We start from the raw sequence: 18,717 nt of genomic DNA on the forward strand, positions 1-18,717 counted from the left end.
ATTTAACTTATGTTGGCATAGAGAAATAAAATAACTAAACTGACTGATTCTCTTGCATTCATATAATAATCTTTTATAATGCATACCTTTTTTACACAGCTTAGCCAAACCTTCTTATGAACCTCATTTCCCCAACAAACATTTTTTTTTATTACCCGTGTAACCAACACCCAGTCACCCACCATCCCATGAAGTTTCTTCAAATTCCTTTCCATGCAACTCAATCATGATAGGCTGGTTTTACCTGTTCTAGAATTTCATAGAAATTGGTTTGTTTTATTTTGGTTTGTTTTCTTATTTGTGAAGCTAATGCATCAGTTGATTCCAGCTCAATCTGACTCCAAATTTTAAAATAATAAGGCCCCAATGATTCATCCTTTCCTTTGCTCAAAAAGAATAAATAACTCATGCTGAAGACCATTCAACATGTAATTAAAGTTAATAAACAGCATTTAATTTCAGCCACAAACCCATTAAGCATCCAATCCAGTCCCTGCAAGCATCCAAGAAAGAGAACCAGCATCTGGTCTCCTTTGTGCAATGGGGGAAAAAAAATCTCTTAATGAAAAGGTCATGACTTTATTGCTGATACTGGTTCCACTTCAAAATTGGCATCCACAGTCTCTGCCAGAAGCTTTCCCAAGGTTGTTTTTTGTTTATAAAGCTTAATAATAAGAAAGGTTGTCTCCATAGTGAACCATGTTTCCCTAAAGGTGCCGGGCCTAGAGCCAAAGAGCAGGGCTTGACTGTGGCTGTCTCTACAAAGACAATGTGAAAGAGGCATGAGAGAAGAATCCAACAGAGCACATTTTAAAAGTTAATACTCAGAATGCAGGAAAGACAGTGGCAATGGAGCAGATGGGGGAGACCCTTTGTGGTGTGTTTGATCATTTTGATAGAGTTCAACAAAATTAAAGGGCTCCATGATTCCTGTTTTGCTTTGGTGGGAGGTGCAGGGGAATTGACCATGGAATCTCCATAATCACTAATGCTGAGCAGTGGACTTAGGCAAGAAAAAGCAGATAGTATAAGCAGATATATATATATATATATATATATATATATATATATATATATATATATATATATATATATACATTTACTTCTTATGACCTCTGAAATAATAATGTCCAACCCAATCATGTTCCAACTCTTCCAGAAAAAAAATCAGGCCACACCTTGTATACCTTTATTTTATTCACAATATTGATCAATCAACTTTATTGAAGTATAATTTACATAGAATAATATGTTCCCATTTTGCATGTATGTTTTCATGAGTTTTGGCAAATGCAAATACCCATGTAACGAACACCCAGCCACCCACCATCCCATGAAGTTTCTTCAAGGTCCTTTGCATGCAAGTGTAATCATATAGGCTGGTTTTACTTGTTCTGAATTTCATAGAAATTGGTTTGTATAGTGTCTGGCTTATTCTGTCTCTTTGTGTCTATCTTAACTTTGCTCATGGTATATGAACTATTTCCTGATGAGTGTCTATTTACCTGTTTATGGATATCTGGATCGTTTTCAGGCAGTCTCTATAAATCAACTTAGTGTGAATATTTGTGGTCAAGACTACAAACATGTTTTCACACATGTTAAATAACTATCTAAATAACTAAGAGCTGAATCAGTGGATTCAGGAGCCTGAAGGTGTAACTCAGTGGTAGAGTGCATGCTTAGCATGAGTGAGGCCTTGATTCAATCCCTACCAGCACCAAAAAGAAAAAGAATTGCTGTGTTGCATGGGAGTATGCATTTAATTTTCTAAGTAACCAGTCACCTGTTTCTGAAGAGGTTGCATTGTTGACTTTTCCTATCAGTATGAGAAGCAGCTTTGATGGCCAGGCATGACCACAAGGCAATTTGCACATACCAGTCTTCCTCCACTATACACAAGCATCATCTAAGGCAGAGTGGGGATGGACACACTGGGGTCAGTGTGATGCATTCATTTGGTGGGATCTGCTCTCAGACCAGTCAGATCAGGCAAGTACTGTCTCAAGGTTCATAATGTTTCTGGGGATGGCAGGGAGTTTCTGAGAGTTCTACCCCATGTTATATGTATGTGTATGTTTAGGGGACATAAGTATTTGAACATAAGACATTGTTACCAAATTGTGCTATGTACATATATGAATACACCACAGTGAATTTCACCTTTATGTATATCTAAAAGCACAAATTAATAAAAACTATAAACAAATAGAAGGAAGACCAGTAGAGCAGAGGAAGGGGAACAGGAGGAGGGAGGAAGGGAGGGAAAGAAGAAGTACTTGGAACTGAAGTGGAGTGAATTATATTCCATGCTTGTTTGATTATGTCAAAATGAACCCCAATATCATGTATAAATATAGTGCACTAAAAAAAATTGAAAAAGACATTGTTGAAAATACACATATTGCTTAACACTCCACTTTTCCTGTTTTGAATAGACCGAGAGGCCAGTTTGTCCCCTAGCTCGGCTGACACTTTTTTTTATTGCCATTCTCAGTTGTAGTTCCTATTTATGTTTCACAGGAGACAGTGAAACCTAGTGATTCATATCTCTACACCAGCACCTGTCATCTGTGGCCCATTTCTTAAATTCTCTATGCCTTAATTTCCTTATCTATAAGTAATGTTGCTTATTGTTCAAGGATAAAAACTACTTGCATATCTGATGAATCATAAAAGTTCAATGATTTTTCCCTAGATTGTTTTAATAACATATACAGTAGTAAATAATATTTCCTTCTAGTCTTCTATTTCAAAATATTTAAGACTTGTCTGTGAACAAGAAACACTGAGAACACACTCATTGCCCTTGAACACCTTAAAGGGTTTCAGGAAGACATAGGACAATTAGCCTCCTCCTCAGGAGTTTAGCTTCCTTCAAGCAAGTAGAGCTAGGAATGGGTAGTTGAGCTGGGTATAGAAGGCAGGTGTGTAGAGGATGCTGTTTGTGCACAACCAGTATCCCTTTGACCTTTTGCTGTGCTCATATCAAATTCTACCTGCTAGTGTCTTCATCTGCACCTGAAGGCTTCCCCCATCCCATGTGTGGAAGGTCACCCTGACCGCATGCTTGGTTATCTGGAAGTGCTAGGACTTAACCACTAACAGCAGCCAAGAGCAGCCCTCTACCTGTTATGGATGGGAGCTGGGATACTGATGTGAGCTGGTCCTCACGTGGGATACCTCTGATGTGTCGGCATTACCAACATACATTTTTGTAGTTATGACAGTTACCACCTCTCTATCACTATTCCCTGTATTTCCAAATCAGTTGAATGCACCTGAATCCTGGTCTAAGGGTCTGCGTCCAGGCACTGCAGTGGAAAGGGCTGGAAATCAGATGGCTATTATGGCCACAATTCAGGTGAGCAACAGTGAAGGCTCTAATGTGAACAGCACCCTGTACCCTAAGCCTAAGACAGAGAACAGGTAAGCAGCCTATGTAGCTGGAGTTGATAAGCATCAGGGTGGCAGTGAGGGAAGGAGGTCATGGACCACATTGGGGTTTCAAATAGGAACCCCACCCTGCCCCAGGCAGGTTGGCTCACTCTGCCTGCTACAATAGTCTAACCCTTGAGGACAGTTATTTGACATGGATTTATTGAGTGTCACTGTGTGCCAGTCCCTGTCTAGATGCCTGGGGCATGTCAGAGACCATTAACAGAAACACTCTCTGGTGGACCTGACATCTTAGTGGATAAATAGAGATAATAAATAATAAATCACTATGAATGGAATATACAAATAAGCTATCTCAAATGTATTAGTAATTTTAATGACTTTGAATAAGTTGACTTCTTCCATTTTTGATTGGGGAAAAAAGTTAAATCTAGCATTGTTATTGACAAAAGATGTAAATTGATATCAGGAAGATGAGGATTTTTTTTTAAATCTGGTAAACTTGATATTCCTCAAATGCCATAGAATGAAACATGACTATCAGTTTCAAAGTCAGACAAATTATAAATTGGAGTGAAAAGATTCAGTTATATTTCTAACTGGTAAAGGAAGTAATCTTATGTAAACAACACAGCTTTAAAAGGAAGACAAAACTGACAGAAACACTAGGAGCTGACAAAGTCCAACCACCCAAGAAACTTGTTAGCCAAGCCCAGAGGCCTGAGCCACACAGGGGGCAGGCCTGGGACCAGCCTAGTGCAGGGCCCCCGCAGAGACTGCACAGAAGACCCTGCCCAGAGTGGGATAGGAGATGGTGATTTCTATAGCGATATAAAATACTTTGCTTGGGACATAATCTTTTGGGGGAAAGGGAGATCCTAGAGAAAGAGGATACAAGTTACTTATTCAGACTGACTTTATTTTCTCTAGTATCTCTTTCTCTTTTATCTACCATTTCACAGCTAGGTGTGATAGAACATGCCCAGCAACTAGGAAGGTTGAGCAAGGCCCTAAGCAACTTAAATAATGACAGTCTCAAAATAAAATAATAATAATAAAGTAAAAAGGACTGGGAATGAGTGGCTAAATGCTAAAGTATCCCTGGGTTCAATCCCTGGTTCAAAAAAATAATAACAATTCAAAAACAGAGGTTTTTTTCAATATTTTCCTAGGATATTTGTATATGAAGGAGTGCAACAGGGCTGAAAACATGGGTTCAGCTTAAGGCTTTTTGTCACACAGGACAAGGACAGGACTGAAGTAGAAGAGAGAAGCAAAGCTCTGCAGGAAGTGGGGACAGGAGCACTAGGCAGAGGGTATTAGCCCTCAGCCAGGATCCATAGAAAGAGCACAGCTCTTCTCCAAGTGTGGCCAGGATGCTACATGTGGCCATGAGGAAAGATGTCCCTTCATTAGTTCATGCTAAAAGCTGAGGTGTGACCCAAGGACCTTCACCACACCATTCATTCTTTCTCTTCTCTTCCTCCTTCCATTTTTTTCTTTCATTCTCTTTCTCTTTCTTTCCTATTTATTCTCTTTCCTCCCTCCCTCCCTCCCTCGATCCCTCCCTTCCTTCCTTCCTCCCTTCCTTTCTTCTTCCCTTCCTTCCTTCCTTTCTTCCTTCCATTTCTTCTTTCAACTCAGTTGAAGGCTATGGACCAATTCCAACCATAGGAGAAATATAAACATCCAAGTCAATGATGATAAACCTCAACAAAATGTAACAAAACCTCAACAACTAGGGTCCCCAGCTTGTAGTGAATTGCAAATGTGAATAACCTGGAGACTCAAAAAGGGACAGCACTGTGCTGAGCAGCCCTGCTAGGTCCTCTGTCCATTCTAACTTCCTAGGAATGATTGCTGGTCTTGAGGGTTATCAGAATTTCCCTCTTTTTGCCTCTTTCTTCACTTTTTTACCGGTGACCATTGTTTCCTCTGAAAAGGATCAGCCCGAGAACATAAAGAGGCTATGAAGGGTGAACCCATTCGTTCTCTTTTTAAGCACCTGTAAATCAAAATAAAATTCAGGAAAGGCTGAACTGGGACTTTTTTTGTACTATGTTTACTTTCTGTGCTACCTCTTTCTCTTTTTGCTGAATAAATTTAAAAATTGGCCAAACACTCAATATGTTCATTGGATGCCTGTCAAATGCCATGGAATGCACAAAATACTCGAGTCCCATAATCTAATCTACATGTCATCTGATGACAATACAGATGTGCTTTACATTGTGCAGTGGACATAACTGTGTAAGTTGATCTTTTTTGAAAAATGCATCAAGTTTGAAAGGTATATCTACCATTTGAATGGTTTTGCTTAGAAGATACATACCATACTCACCAAGAAGTCGCCATGAAAAGATGACATTTTTGTCAGATCAGGCGAGGTGGGATCAAAGGAGGCAGATTTAAAAGGGCCGCTGAACAGGTTTATTGGGATCTCACTCCCAGGCGGAACTCGATCAGACCCACAGAGAGGACAGGGGAAGGGTCTGAGGAGAAACCACGTGGAAGCTCGACAGACTGGACTTTTATGGGGCTTACTGCAGGAAGGGAAGGACTTGGGACAGGAAAAGGTGTTTTTAGGGTCCCTTATCCTGCTGGAGTTGGTCAGGGGAGTTGGCTGAACTCCAGGATTAGCCAGGGGGTCCTGCTGATTGACAGGCGTTAGTTAGGAGATCTGGCTGATTGACAGGCGTTTCCGCTGGCACCTGATTGATGTTCTTTTCCCGAGTGGGCTGCTTTGTTCTAAGTTGTCACTAAGTTGCCACCAAGTCGCCACCACCGACCTAACAATTTTTGCTCATGGGCTTTTCCTAAACCAAGAAACAGTGCCTTCAGGTTTTTCATATGTAACAGGTGGTGTAACTGTATGTCTTTCCATGCCTGTGTGCTTCTGTGTATCTTGTGTTGTGTGTGTGTGTGTGTGTGTGTGTGTACACGCGCGCGCGCGCGCGCGCGCGCGCGCATGCGCGCATGCTGGGGGAGCAGCCATAGTTGATAAAGAAAGGTATAATTTTCCACTGTATTTTGTTAGTCACTAAAATGCTGGAAGGATCAGCTTTATTTAACCCTAAATAATGAATGTTTATTGCAAGTGTCCTGTGCCATTAGCATAACAAAGCCGAGTACTTTATCCTACTTAAGCCCTGATCTTTACCAAGTGCACAATCTGAAAAGCAGGCAGGCTCAAAATCGACCACCATCTGCTGTCCCCAACTTGGAATCACAGTGAGATTTATGCAGCCAAACAACCAAAGATCTGGTCTGCCTGCCTGTCCAATTAGTTAAATAAACTGAAAAGGCTTTGCTGACAAAGAGGCGATAAATGCTCCTATGATAATTATAGAATGGTGTTTTCACTTCACACCAATTGGATGTATTTAATCCTGCACCCAGGCGTCACTCATGCAATTAATAAGATGCAGGGAATTAAGGATGATGAAGGGGACCAGGATGTGTGGACGCCAGATCAGAATGCTAAATCTGGAAGCACCAAGTCAGTCCTGGTCTCAGCTGCTGGGGACATGGGTCACACTGCACTGCTGCCCACTCTGCGTCTCATGTCCCTGAAGGCTGCCCATTGTGGGATAGTTCCAGCATTCACTGATGTTATCATGCAAAGGCAGAGTCTTGTACTTTGTGTCACCTCTCACAAATGAAGGTGTGTGACTCTTTGAAATGGGAGATGGATAAATTGAATGATCACAAAAAGCAAGTTCTGCCATGTATTTTGATTTGTAATGAAATTACATAAAACTAACTTCATAACAAATGCATTTCAGAGTTTATTAGCATTAGTGCATAACAAAAAGCCCCAAATTTGACAAAGCAGCTACTTCTTAAAGGCTACCCTGAATGGCACTCAGGATGCCGTGTTTTTTGGTTTTTTTTTTTTTTTTTGGAACTCAATGGAGAAGCTCACTTTTCAGAGCTCCCCTTCCCACAGTCTGGGAAATATTTATACACAGGATGAAAATCTATCTTGCAGAGAAACCCCATAATTCCACAATTAGTCAAACAAATTTCAAATACTCAGCTTTAAAAATATTTACATTCTCATTTAGGGTCCAGGAAATGATTACTAACATTTACAAACACATGTGACATCACAAAACAGGATCTTGACCATGATGTAAATTAATTCAATCTTAAGTTCAATCTGTAAAAGAACTTCAGCCCTGGGAAACAGCAAGCAAAATCTGCTAGAAGGAACCTGTTGTCATATAACAGATAAGAATAACAGCTTGAGATAGGAATTCCAGAGTTTCTACCTAAGTAACAGACGGGGATTATCCCCAAGAATGGATCAAAATACAATTCACTTTTCAACATGCACTTGGTAAAAATTTGCCCTAGGGATCTGGTGTGAAATTGGATATTTAATTATTGCATGTGTGGAGAATTTCAATTATTGTCCTTTTTCTTTCTTCCTTTTTTTGTTGTTTTTGTCTTTATTTTTGTTGATAAGTCATGGTTTTTGGAGCCAGATATTTTCAGATCTCATATCTGGGATTCTCATGCTCAAGCTATTGTTTAAGGTGATGGAAATATGTAGGGAACATTAAACTATTTAGCAGGTGCTAGAATGAAATGCTTTCCTGTTTTCCTGATTTTTTGACAATGGAGAAGCTAAAAAGAAAAATAATAGGAAAAGGCTTTCCTATATTCCTTTTGGTCTGGGGGGGGTCTTGTTATTTTGAATTTAGTGAATTCATTCAGTGCAGTCCTCCATGAACAATGTACATAAGCAAAGAGAGGAACGTTCAACTGCTTACTACATAGCTGACCCAGGCAAGAAGATGTCGGGATAGGCCTTCCAGGAGATTTGCTACTCTGTCACTGAATAAAAGGACCACACAAGGTCAGCAGTGAGCAAGACCTGCTTCCCTTCTGGCCCCAGAGCCCAGTGAATTATCACTTTTCTCAGTGACATAGGGATGTGGAGCACAGCAATGTGACGTGACGATGATGATGATGATGATAATGATTTGGTGTGTGGGCAGCCAATTCTTGCCTCCAAGGCAGTCTTAATTCCCATAAAAGCAGATCTAGATTCCCACTACAAAGAGGGTTCACTGAGTCCCTCCCAAGGCATTTTTTGGACAATTGTCTTACACTTGGTTTTCTACACTACTCAGTCACCTTGGGGGACTGTCCTTCTGCATCACACTTGTCTAATAGTGAACAAGAAAAAAGAGCTACGGTGGTCATCTGAAATTCGGAAATGGGTAGCCATAGGAAGCTGCATGTTCAAGGGGGATCTTCTCCCCTTTAAATAATCTTCTTTAGAAGGTGAAGGATGGGAAGGGGTGAGCTGGTCCTGGATATTGCTTTTTTCATGAGTATCCTAGAATTACTGAGTTTATGAAAATTTGAATAAAACACAAACAGAAAATACCCTTCAGGGCTGAGTTGTAGCTCAGTGGTAGATTTGCCTGCCGAGCCTATGTGAGACCCTGGGTTTGACCTAGCACCACACACTACACACCACACACAAAAAAAAAGAGAGAGAGAGAGAGAGAGAGAGAAGAAGAAGAAGAAGAAGAAGAAGAAGAGGAGGAGGAGGAGGAGGAGGAGGAGGAGGAGGAGGAGGAGGAGGAGGAGGAGGAAACAAAAAATTAAAAGCAAAAAAAAAAAAGGCCATTGCCTTGAAGCCCTTTTCCCAGTGGGCTTGGCTTATTTGGTCACTGTCTCATTGGATCTCTGGCTGGGCATGACTAAGTAACCTTGGTCCCTCTGGTTAAGTGACAGTAGTTTGTCAATGGCTAGCACTTGGGTGATCAGCATCAATTTATTCAGAGCTAAGAGCCTCTGACTCCCCCAAGCAAGGATTTATATACCTTTCCCGGTGTGGTGGTGCACTCCTGTAATCCTAGTGGCTCAGGAGGCTGAGGCAGGAGGATTCCAAGTTCAAAGCCAGCCTCAGCAACTTGACAAAGCCCTAAGTAACTTAACAAGACCCTTTCTTAAAATAAAATATAAAAAAGGCTGGGGATGTGGCTCAGTGGTAAAGCACCCCTGTTTTCAATCCCCTGTACCAAAAATAATTTGTATACCTCAAACAAGTTGACAGAGAAATAAACGGAGGTCACTGGTCCAGGGATGTTGGCTATTCCTGGGTAGTGGGCAGACAGAGTAGATAAAAGAGCGCTGCTTGCCAAAAAAAAGAGCTGACGCTGTCAGAGGGTTGAGTAACTGTGTTCCTTATCAAGCCATCTCCCCACTTGTGGGCCCCTCAGAAGTGATCCATGATTTCTCGGGCGTTGAGGATGGAACTGTATGCTGCCACCTACAGAAGCATTTGAACACAGACGTCAGAAAATGGGGCTATGCTGTGTGAAAAGTCAGAATGCCGTGGAAACAAGATCCCCAGGTGACCTCGGAGAATTCAAGGCTCGCAAGGTCTGTACAAAAATGGTGCAGGGACTGTGGAAAGCTAGAACAGGAATGTCTCCCTCACCCCAAATGAGAAGGGCAAGAATTTTAAAGTCCTAGAGAAAAAAGGTGTTGCATTTTCGTTTACTTCACTTAAGTGCCATGCCTTTAAAAATCATAGAATGGCTGATGTTGGTTCCCATGCAATGGACTATGGTTTCCATACATTGCCAAAAGTCCTTGCCAAATGGACACAACCTTGATCTCCTTTAAGTATGAGACACCCGAATTCCAACTGAAAACTGGAGATCATGAGATAACTTTAAAAAGCAGAAGTTTCAGAGACCCTATCAAGCCCTTAAATGCCTCCATCTTTCACGTATCCCCTCCCTCTTTTGGGTGTTCTATTTTCTTAAGAAAAAAAATATAAATATATATATATATGCATACATGTATATATATAACATATGGATATATGTATAAACCATAACACTTACATTTCAAGATTGACTAAAGAATATTTATGTAACTCTGAAGGCCACACACCTGTCAGCTGTTCACATCCAATCCACAGGGTGTCAACCTCCAGGATGGATGATGTCTAAGGGAAAACCAGAAACAATCTGGCGTCCTGTTCTGAGAGAAAAAGACTTTGGAATCCTTGGAAGGAGATATGTTCCCTCCTGTCTGCTCTCCTGCCCAGAGGTAGAAAAAAGCCTCCAGGAGACCTGAGGTTTCCCAGCAATCTCAGGCAACGTCCCAACTTCCAGTGACTCTAGCAGAGCTATTCAAAGAGCACTGTCACCATGAGATGGAGAGTGGAAATCTTTGCTAACATACATTTGAAATGAAGCTGAAATAAAAATGTTTTTGAGCACTTTTTGCTGTTGCAAAACCTTAGTTATTATCTCTTTTCCTCCCCCACCCTTTTTTTAAGGAAAAGAGAAAGGTAGGGCAGGGACAAAAGCCCCTTAAGAATCCTGTGTGACTGATTGCTAATTTGGTTGTGTGCCACACCCACAAATCAGGAGTCAAGTTCTCCCAATGCACTATAGACTATGAACTACAAACTGAGCTAAAATGCTTTCAAACAACAACTTTCCAAAAACACAGCCTAACATCTCACTTCTACATCCTTCAGACACAGTCAGAATTCTGAGGGTTCTTCCATCTACAATCAAAGCATCAGAACACAGAGTACTGTGAGTGGAGGCAGGACTGCCTATGGGGTGACTCTGGGCCTGGAGTTGTCCTTGAACTTTTTTTTTTCCTGCCTTAATCGTATTCATACCATCAGCAGTCCAGTATGTGTTAACATCAGTCCATTCTGATGATCTGGGTCAACTATTTGTGAATCAGATCCCTGGCGTCACTCTAACCAGTTAGGCTATACTTTCACCAATGCTTTTAGCAACTTCTCTCATATTTTTCCACTCACAGATAAATTCAAGACTATCCGAAACTTAACAACTAGGGGATGCAATGTCTAAAATTCCTACTTCCTTACAAACTAAGCAGTGAGTTGTACTTCCTGTCATTCTAAAGGATTTCAACAATACCAACCTCAGCAGGACTTGTGATGGGGAAGTGCATGAATGCAAATGTAGAAAAGGGTTTACAACACTGAATATATTGCCTTTGGCGAAAAAGAAAAAAGTAAGCATCTCATATAATTAAATAATTAACAGACTTAGTTTCTATCATGTGAAGAGGGACAAATCATTTCAGTCTTAATTAGCATCAATAGTTTACTTTTTCTCTTAGATGAATGAAGAGATCAGAAAAAGCCATTCTAAGGGAGCCCCATTAGCACCTGATCTCTCCAACCTGGATCCACAACCAGGGGAGAGAAAGGAAATCATCCATGATTGAATTTAAAAAGGGAGAACAAGTGAGAAACATTAATAAATACTGGCAATATTGCCACAATGGCAGGCCAACACACAGCTGGCACATCAGGAATATCACATGCAGGTAGAAAATACTTGCATACTCCAGGTGGCCAGGCTGTTAAGTTGTATGACTGTTTGCTAAGATTCCAGTCCTGTCTTTCCAAAGATCTCCCCTTCAGAGGAGAAGTTTAAAGCTCCAAGGATGGTGGCAGCTGATTGTATCTCTGAGGCCATCTCAACTTCAGCAGTCTGTCCCAGGTGTTGGACTATGAAAGACAAAAGATGACCAGGTTGGAAGCTACAGTGCCCCTGCCACACGCACCACCCCCACCCCCGCCTTGTACCCATGCCACAAGGACTGCTGGGGTTGAGTGTAACATCTACACAGTCTTGTGTCTCTCTCTGCCTCTCTGCACCGTGGACAGTGCCTCCCACCTCCCTGAGTGACCTCGGGTCTTCCATTTACCTGTACTGATTCTCCATGGCCCGGCTCTCTGCTCGCTCTGGTACCCAGGAGTAACTATCAGCTGCACTCTGGGGCTTCTTCTCCTTTATCTCTTCCTTCTTGGCTCTCCGCTTGCGGTAGACCAGAAGCCCCAAAGCCAGAGCCAGCAAGAGTGAGATGGCCACCACTGTGCCCAGGATATAGAACAGAAGCAGCTTTTGACCGTCAGTGCCATAGTCGCTCTGGGTAGCCACAGAATTCTCACCTGTAGCCTTACCATGACCAGCTACAGCTATAGGGAGGTGGGTGTTTGGCTCTGTCCAGATGCCAGGGGCCCCACTGGGGGCTGACATGTCCAGAAGGGCGGAGGTAGTGGGGGCATTAGATGAGAGGGACGGTATCCTTGTGGTGGGTGTGCCCTTGGAGGTGTTCTCAGAGTCCTTGGGGAAGCTGGATGTTGTGGTAGGAGGCAAAGTGCTCCCCTCTGTGTCTGCCATGTCTTCCTCTTGGGGAGGCCCAGATGGTGATCCTGAGGGGACAGAATTCTTGATGCAAGAGACCCCATTGGGGGCCAGCTCCCAGCCCCGCAGGCAGCCACAGTGGAAGGACCCCTCTGTGTTGAAGCACAAGCTGTCACAAGGGTTGCCCCTGGGGTCGGAACACTCGTCCACATCCTCACATTGGGTGCTGTCCTCCCCGGACAAGACATAGCCCTCCTCACAGGAGCAATGGAAGGAGCCATCAGTGTTGATACAGCGCTGGGCGCAGGGTGAGTGGCCAAGGGCACACTCGTCCACATCCCAACAGGTCTCCTCTTCAGGGCCACCAGGCGTGTAGCCCACCCAGCATTTACAATGGAATCCCCCAGGGGTGTTGACACACTCTTGAGCACAGGGGGCATCCTGACATTCGTCCACATCCACACAGTCCAGCTGACTGGAGTCTAGACGGAAGCCCTGAGGGCAGCGGCATGTATAGTCTTTCTCGTGGGGTCCGGGGACACATGTGGCCTTCCCTTTGCACGGGCTGGAGCTGCAAGGATTCCGAGAGGCACAGGTCACTAGGTCGTCCAGCAGCCGGAACCCTGGCCGGCAGCCGCAGCGGAAGGAGCCATCCCCACCTTCGAAACAGTCTTGCTGGCAGCCCCCGTTGTTGAAGTTGCAGCCATACTTGGGGCTCACACAGAGGGGACCTGTGTTGCCCCAGTTAAACACTTCAGGGGCCTTCTCCTTGCACAGGAAATAATGACTTTTACTTTCGGCCCCATCCTCACAGGCGACATTGGCCACAGAGGCAAAGGGCACCACCTCCAGGGAGGAGGTGGTGGCCTGGAAGGGGGTGCTATAGGTCACCTGGCCTGGACCCCCCAAGGCCAGGGGCCGGCACATGCCTTTGAAGCTGAACTTGCATACAAAGCCCTCGATATTGCTTCCTGGAAAGCCAGGGGTCCCACAGGGGCCATCAGACCACTTGGGGAGGCGGCTGGGGAGAGGTGTTAGGGACAGGTCCAGCAGCAGGGACACACAGCGGTTGGAGATGCACGAGTTCTTGACTTCTTTGTGCCAATTTGTATACAGGGAGTCCTCCCCTCCACCCACCCAGCTGAAGCCCTTCAGCGTCTTGTTAGGATCCAAGCACTTGCCCTTCTCCCGCTGGAGCCCAATCCAGAACTTGCCCATCCTTGCTTCACGGCTCTTCTGTGACTCCAGGAGCTGGGCCAGGGCTCGCTGGACATGCTGGGCCTCCTCCTCACTCTTCACCGTGGCCAGGTTGCCTCCGTTCACACTGCAGTGGTGCTGGGCCTCCGTGGCAGTCAACTTGTCCCAGTGGGCCGTGTAGCAGGCAGTCCCCGCGCACACCACAGCCTCTGGGTCAGCTCCAGTCCCCGCCCAGGCCTGGCCTAGGAGCAGCAGCAGGAGCAGGTCCCTGGAGGTGGCCATTCTGTCCTCTGGGTCCCCCTCGATGAGAGGCTAGAAGCCCCACAGGGACCGCAGTCACTGGAGCTTAGACTCCGGCGCCCAGCTGTGCTCGGAGGGGAGCTGGGAGCTGAGCTGCAGCAGGAGCTCCAGCCCAGAGAAGGACACAAAGACCGCAGGCTCTTCACATCCCCCTGACCCAAGGCGCATCCTGTGCTCTTGTACTTCTTATTTCTCACCGGATACTGGGGCTTCCTGCAGTGAATAGATTTCTGACTCCTGTTGCCTTCATCACGGTTTTGTTGTTCATAAAAGGAACCCGGCGGCTTTGCTGGGTCCCTGGCTCAGAGCTGTGGAAAAGCGACGCGGGGGGATGACTGTGCGGCTCAGAGATACTGGCTGCTTTATTTTGGCTCAGTTCTCTTTCCCATCCACATGAGGAACCTAAATGGTATGCTACAGAGCAAGCAAAGACTTTGGGGTCTCAGAACTTGAAAAGGATCACTCCATAACCCATAATAAAATTCCACTTTGGTTTGCAAACAACCAGAAGAAGAAGGAAAAAAAAAAAAAAACAAGACTTGAAACACAAGGCCGTGGATGGTTATAATTTTCAGCCTTTTTTAGAAGCAAACTAGATTTTTCTTCTTCCTATCTCATGTCTCCCCCCTCTCCCCCCTTGGCTTTGGAAGTCGTTTTTTTTTTTCTTCTTCTTCTTCTTTTATTCCCCCCATCATGAACCTTAAATAGATAGGCAGTTTTTAAATAGGATCTGGGCCGTGGGAAAGTCTGGGTTTCTAACACAATGCCAAGCTCCTTGAGAATATTAAACCAAATTGGGTGAAATTTGGCAGTTTTTAGGGGTTCGTTGTGCGAATGTTTCATTTTGAGGTGGCAGGGTCATAAAAACAGCATTAGAAAGAGGAAAAAAAAAAAAAATATATATATATATATATATGATCTCATGGGCCCTGGCTTGCCTGTCTCTGGGGGAGTTCAAGGACAGGGAATTTGAATCAAAGACTGGAGTTTGGGGCATCCAGTGAGAATGACAATAAAGGGCTAGAGCTCTGGGCTGTAGAATCAAAGCTGTGGCATGACTCTTGCTGCACATGAATTCAGCCAAAGCCCTTGAATCCAAGATTCTTTTCTTGTAATCATAGACCTCTGATCACCAGGACTTGTTTGGTTGGGGTCCCCCAGAAATAGACCCTGAGACAAGAATTTGGAGCAATTATTTTATTTGGGAAGGGAAATGAAACAGACAAGGAAGGGGCCCATAGAATATGGCACAATGCAGCAGGTAACACTGGCCTCCTGTGAAGGCCACACTTTACAGTTGTCCCCGATGAAGGCAGGCAACCAGCAGTGCTCCAGCTCCTCTCCAGATGGCTGTATTTTCCCCTAATTTGGTCTTACGGTCTTTCTCAGGACAATGGCTATAAACTCTAGCTCTGCCTACCTGACCAGGTGTCTCTCTCCCAGAAAAGTTGTAGACACACGTGGATGCCCTTGTAGTTCCTGTCTGATCTGTGTCCCGTTTATTCTTACCAAGATGGCAGCTCTCTCTTACCAAGATGAGTACCCATCTCAAACTCCAGCCAGGGACACCTCAGAAAATGTTCCTTATGTCCTTGTCATTTTAGAAAACACATTTAAGATAGTCCAGGGACTTTTTCTCAGAGACCTCTGGATCTTTCTTGTGCTCCTTTGTGCCTATAGAGATCCTTCTATCCACCCACCTATCCATCACCCGCCCGTCTACTCACCCATTTGTCTGGGGAAGAAGTTAGTTTCAGGTGTGTTGTTCAAGTGACACCCAAAGGAGGAAGTTTAACTGAACACCTGAAATGATAGAAACGTTTGTACTATTTATAGGTCTCAGAAGAGGGCAGAGTGCCTTGCTGGCCAATGGGAAGTGGGGAGCTGTCCAGATAGTAGGTACAGAAAGAAAGAGAAAGAGAAATCTGTAGGTCAAATTTTGGGGGGAGGGGGGGGCCTGGAGCATTACCCATGCAGGTTTGCCTGAGGAGAGTCTAATCAATGGTTCAGAACAAGCAGACATGAGTCCTGTGACAGAGATGGCCACTGCAGCAAATCTGCACAGTCATGTGTGATGCATAGGTGAGTGGGGTAGGTTGATAGGCATCCCCCTCTCCCATAGGGAGGTGGTAACCAGGAGGAAGTTATATAAGATATTCATCTGGACTGACCACATTAAGTTGCTGGAAGGAGATGGAAAACTAGAAATTATGTCAAAGTGCCTAAGCCTGGTTTCTGGAATATAAAAATCCAACTTCAAAGTCCTCAAAATTAACTCCAAGACAATGTAAAATTATAATAATTCACTACACAGTAGCAACTCCTTGGCACTCAGCTACCCATAAAGGCCCAGTACATTAGAGGAAATGCTCAGGTAAAGAACCACAGGGGACAGACTGCCACAGGGCAGTGAGCAATGCACCAACATCTGAAATGTTGACTTCTATGGCAACCTGAGATGGGCACCCTTCCTCTCAGCCTCGCCAAGGGATAAAAGTACCCATCTCAAACTCCAGCTAGGGACACCTCAGAAAATACTCCTTATGTCCTTGTCATTTTAGAAAATCCATTTAAGATAGTCCTGGGACTTTTTCTCAGAGACCTCTGGATCCTCCTTGTGCTCCTTTGTGCCTATAGAGATCCTTCCATCCACCCACCTATCTATCACCCAACCGTCTACCCATTTGTCTGTCCATCCATCCATCCATCTATCCACCCACCTACCTGACAGTTGTTCCTACTAGGGGCTGGGCTAGGCACCTGGATTTCAAGGATGCATTTTTGCCTTCATGATCCTTGACATCTTTTGGAATGGACAAATTTGAACAATTCACAGTGTAAATCCACTTATTTGCAAACAATTCAAGGAAAACATCAGGGTGTCAAGAGAGGCCGTTACCTGGATAGGAACCTGGTGTAGGGTGGTGGGTAGTTTGGAAAGTCTCCTCTGGGAAGAAAGACAATGAAGCTAGAATCTAAAGGAGAAACAGCTACTAGGCAGAATGATGTCCACATGGTGGATCAGCACACATCAACACCCTGCAGACAAGTCTGGCAATGGAGGGAAGTGAGACGGGAGCCTGATGAAAGGAAGGGGAAATACAGGAGGAGATGGAGCCCTCTAAGCCCAGTCTGGGCTTTTCATTAAGACACAAGGTAAGCTGAGGAACCAACCTGAGACCTGTATATAGAAGGTAAGCAGACAGCGGACCCCAAGTGGTGTGAGGGTAGCACTCACCAGGCAGACTCAACTTTGACCTTGGGTTGCAATGAGGGCTTGATCCATTCATAGTCTCTCTCCATGTCTGTACACCAGTTTTTGTGCAGCCCAGAGCCGGATTCCTGGATTCCTCAGTTAACTTGCCATCCTGCAGGAGTCGCCCAGCATGATGCATTGTTGGTGCTTAAGGATAGGGGTTGAATGAGTAACTTGCATCTTGATAACCACTCTGACCTCCAGATCTTTGCCAAACCATCTTTTTAAGCCAGTGGTTCTTTATCTTTCACTTAAGAACTTTCAAATCTATTACTTTTACTTTGTCCAGTGTTGACATCTTAAAGAAGATAATAAACAACAAGGAAGTATGCTTTGTTTATTCACCCATTAACCTAGAAAGGATCTCTGAAGCACAAACTGTGTGAAAGGCCATATAAAATGCAGGAACCACCCTGCCCTGGGAGTCATAAATTCTACTTCATTATTTCCAATAACCTTATTAACTCAGCTCTTATCTCCCTCATCTATAAATAAAGAGGTGGAAACAGAGCCTCTGGAGAAACTTCTTGTCCTGACATCAATCATAGTGATGTTATACTCCATAATTCCTTCTGAAATTGGTTAGAAAGCAGGCAGAAAGGAAATGGGCCCTAAGACCACAGCTGAACTCTCTCTCCATATGCAACCAGACCTCTATCTAAATTGCACCCATGCAACTCCCCCCAGCCCACAAAACTGACCCACTAACTATCAAAATGCAATGCAATTTTCCTACTAGTTATTCTTCTGATTTCTGCTCCATCCTTCAATCCTGCTGCTTGCTAGGGTTAATTCAACTGGAACATGCTGGACTTTCCAGCTCCAGGTCTCCCTGACTAAAAGGAGGTAGCAGAGGTCACAGAAAAATCAAGGGCATGGTATCTGTGAGCTCAAGGAAAGAAGCAGAACTTACTTTTCCTGGGTAGTTTTGGCTGACTTTTACCAATAAGATAGCTTGAGTGCAAACTGAGGAAACTGGCAACTTGCGTATTAAATTCCCCCATGGGAAATGATTAGATTATAGCAAACCTCTCCAAGGACTCTGATCCTTAAACAACAGGAATCAACAGCCCAGAGTTCCAAATAGCTTTTCTTGGTGGGTCTTTGCATAGAAACCGTTTCAGGTATCATAGAATAGTCACAAGCCTAACAGCATGATATGTTCCCTGAGTCACAGCCGCCAATCATCTGCTTTTATGTTGGAGTCTCACTGAGTAGTCAGAGCTTTCCTTGTAAATTGCCTTAGAAACTTACTTTACATCATGCTGGGAATGGAATGTTCTGGTCTAAAATATGGGAACACTTTAATCTCAATTATTCAGGAGCAGATTAATTGGTGTGTGGCTCATTCAGGCATCAGGCTTTTTTTTTTTTTCCTTTATTTTGAAC

At 44.0% G+C, this 18,717-nt stretch overlaps 1 protein-coding gene across 1 annotated transcript; it reads right to left on the reverse strand.

Moving 5' to 3' along the window:
- Window positions 1-7,163: 7,163 nt before the first annotated feature.
- On the reverse strand, window positions 7,164-14,411 carry Cd93 (CD93 molecule). The gene is made up of 2 exons (XM_046435218.2): window positions 12,136-14,411; window positions 7,164-11,935 (listed from the first exon to the last, which is right to left on the reverse strand). The coding sequence occupies exons 1-2, from the start codon at window positions 14,052-14,054 to the stop codon at window positions 11,911-11,913; spliced, it is 1,944 nt and encodes a 647-aa protein (XP_046291174.1). The 5' UTR covers window positions 14,055-14,411; the 3' UTR covers window positions 7,164-11,910.
- Window positions 14,412-18,717: the final 4,306 nt, after the last annotated feature.

The sequence above is a fragment of the Marmota monax genome, unplaced genomic scaffold, assembly GCF_021218885.2.
Source record: "Marmota monax isolate L192 unplaced genomic scaffold, Marmota_monax_Labrador192_F-V1.1 WCK01_AAM20220418_F8-fsc00005, whole genome shotgun sequence".
NCBI lineage: Eukaryota > Metazoa > Chordata > Mammalia > Rodentia > Sciuridae > Marmota > Marmota monax.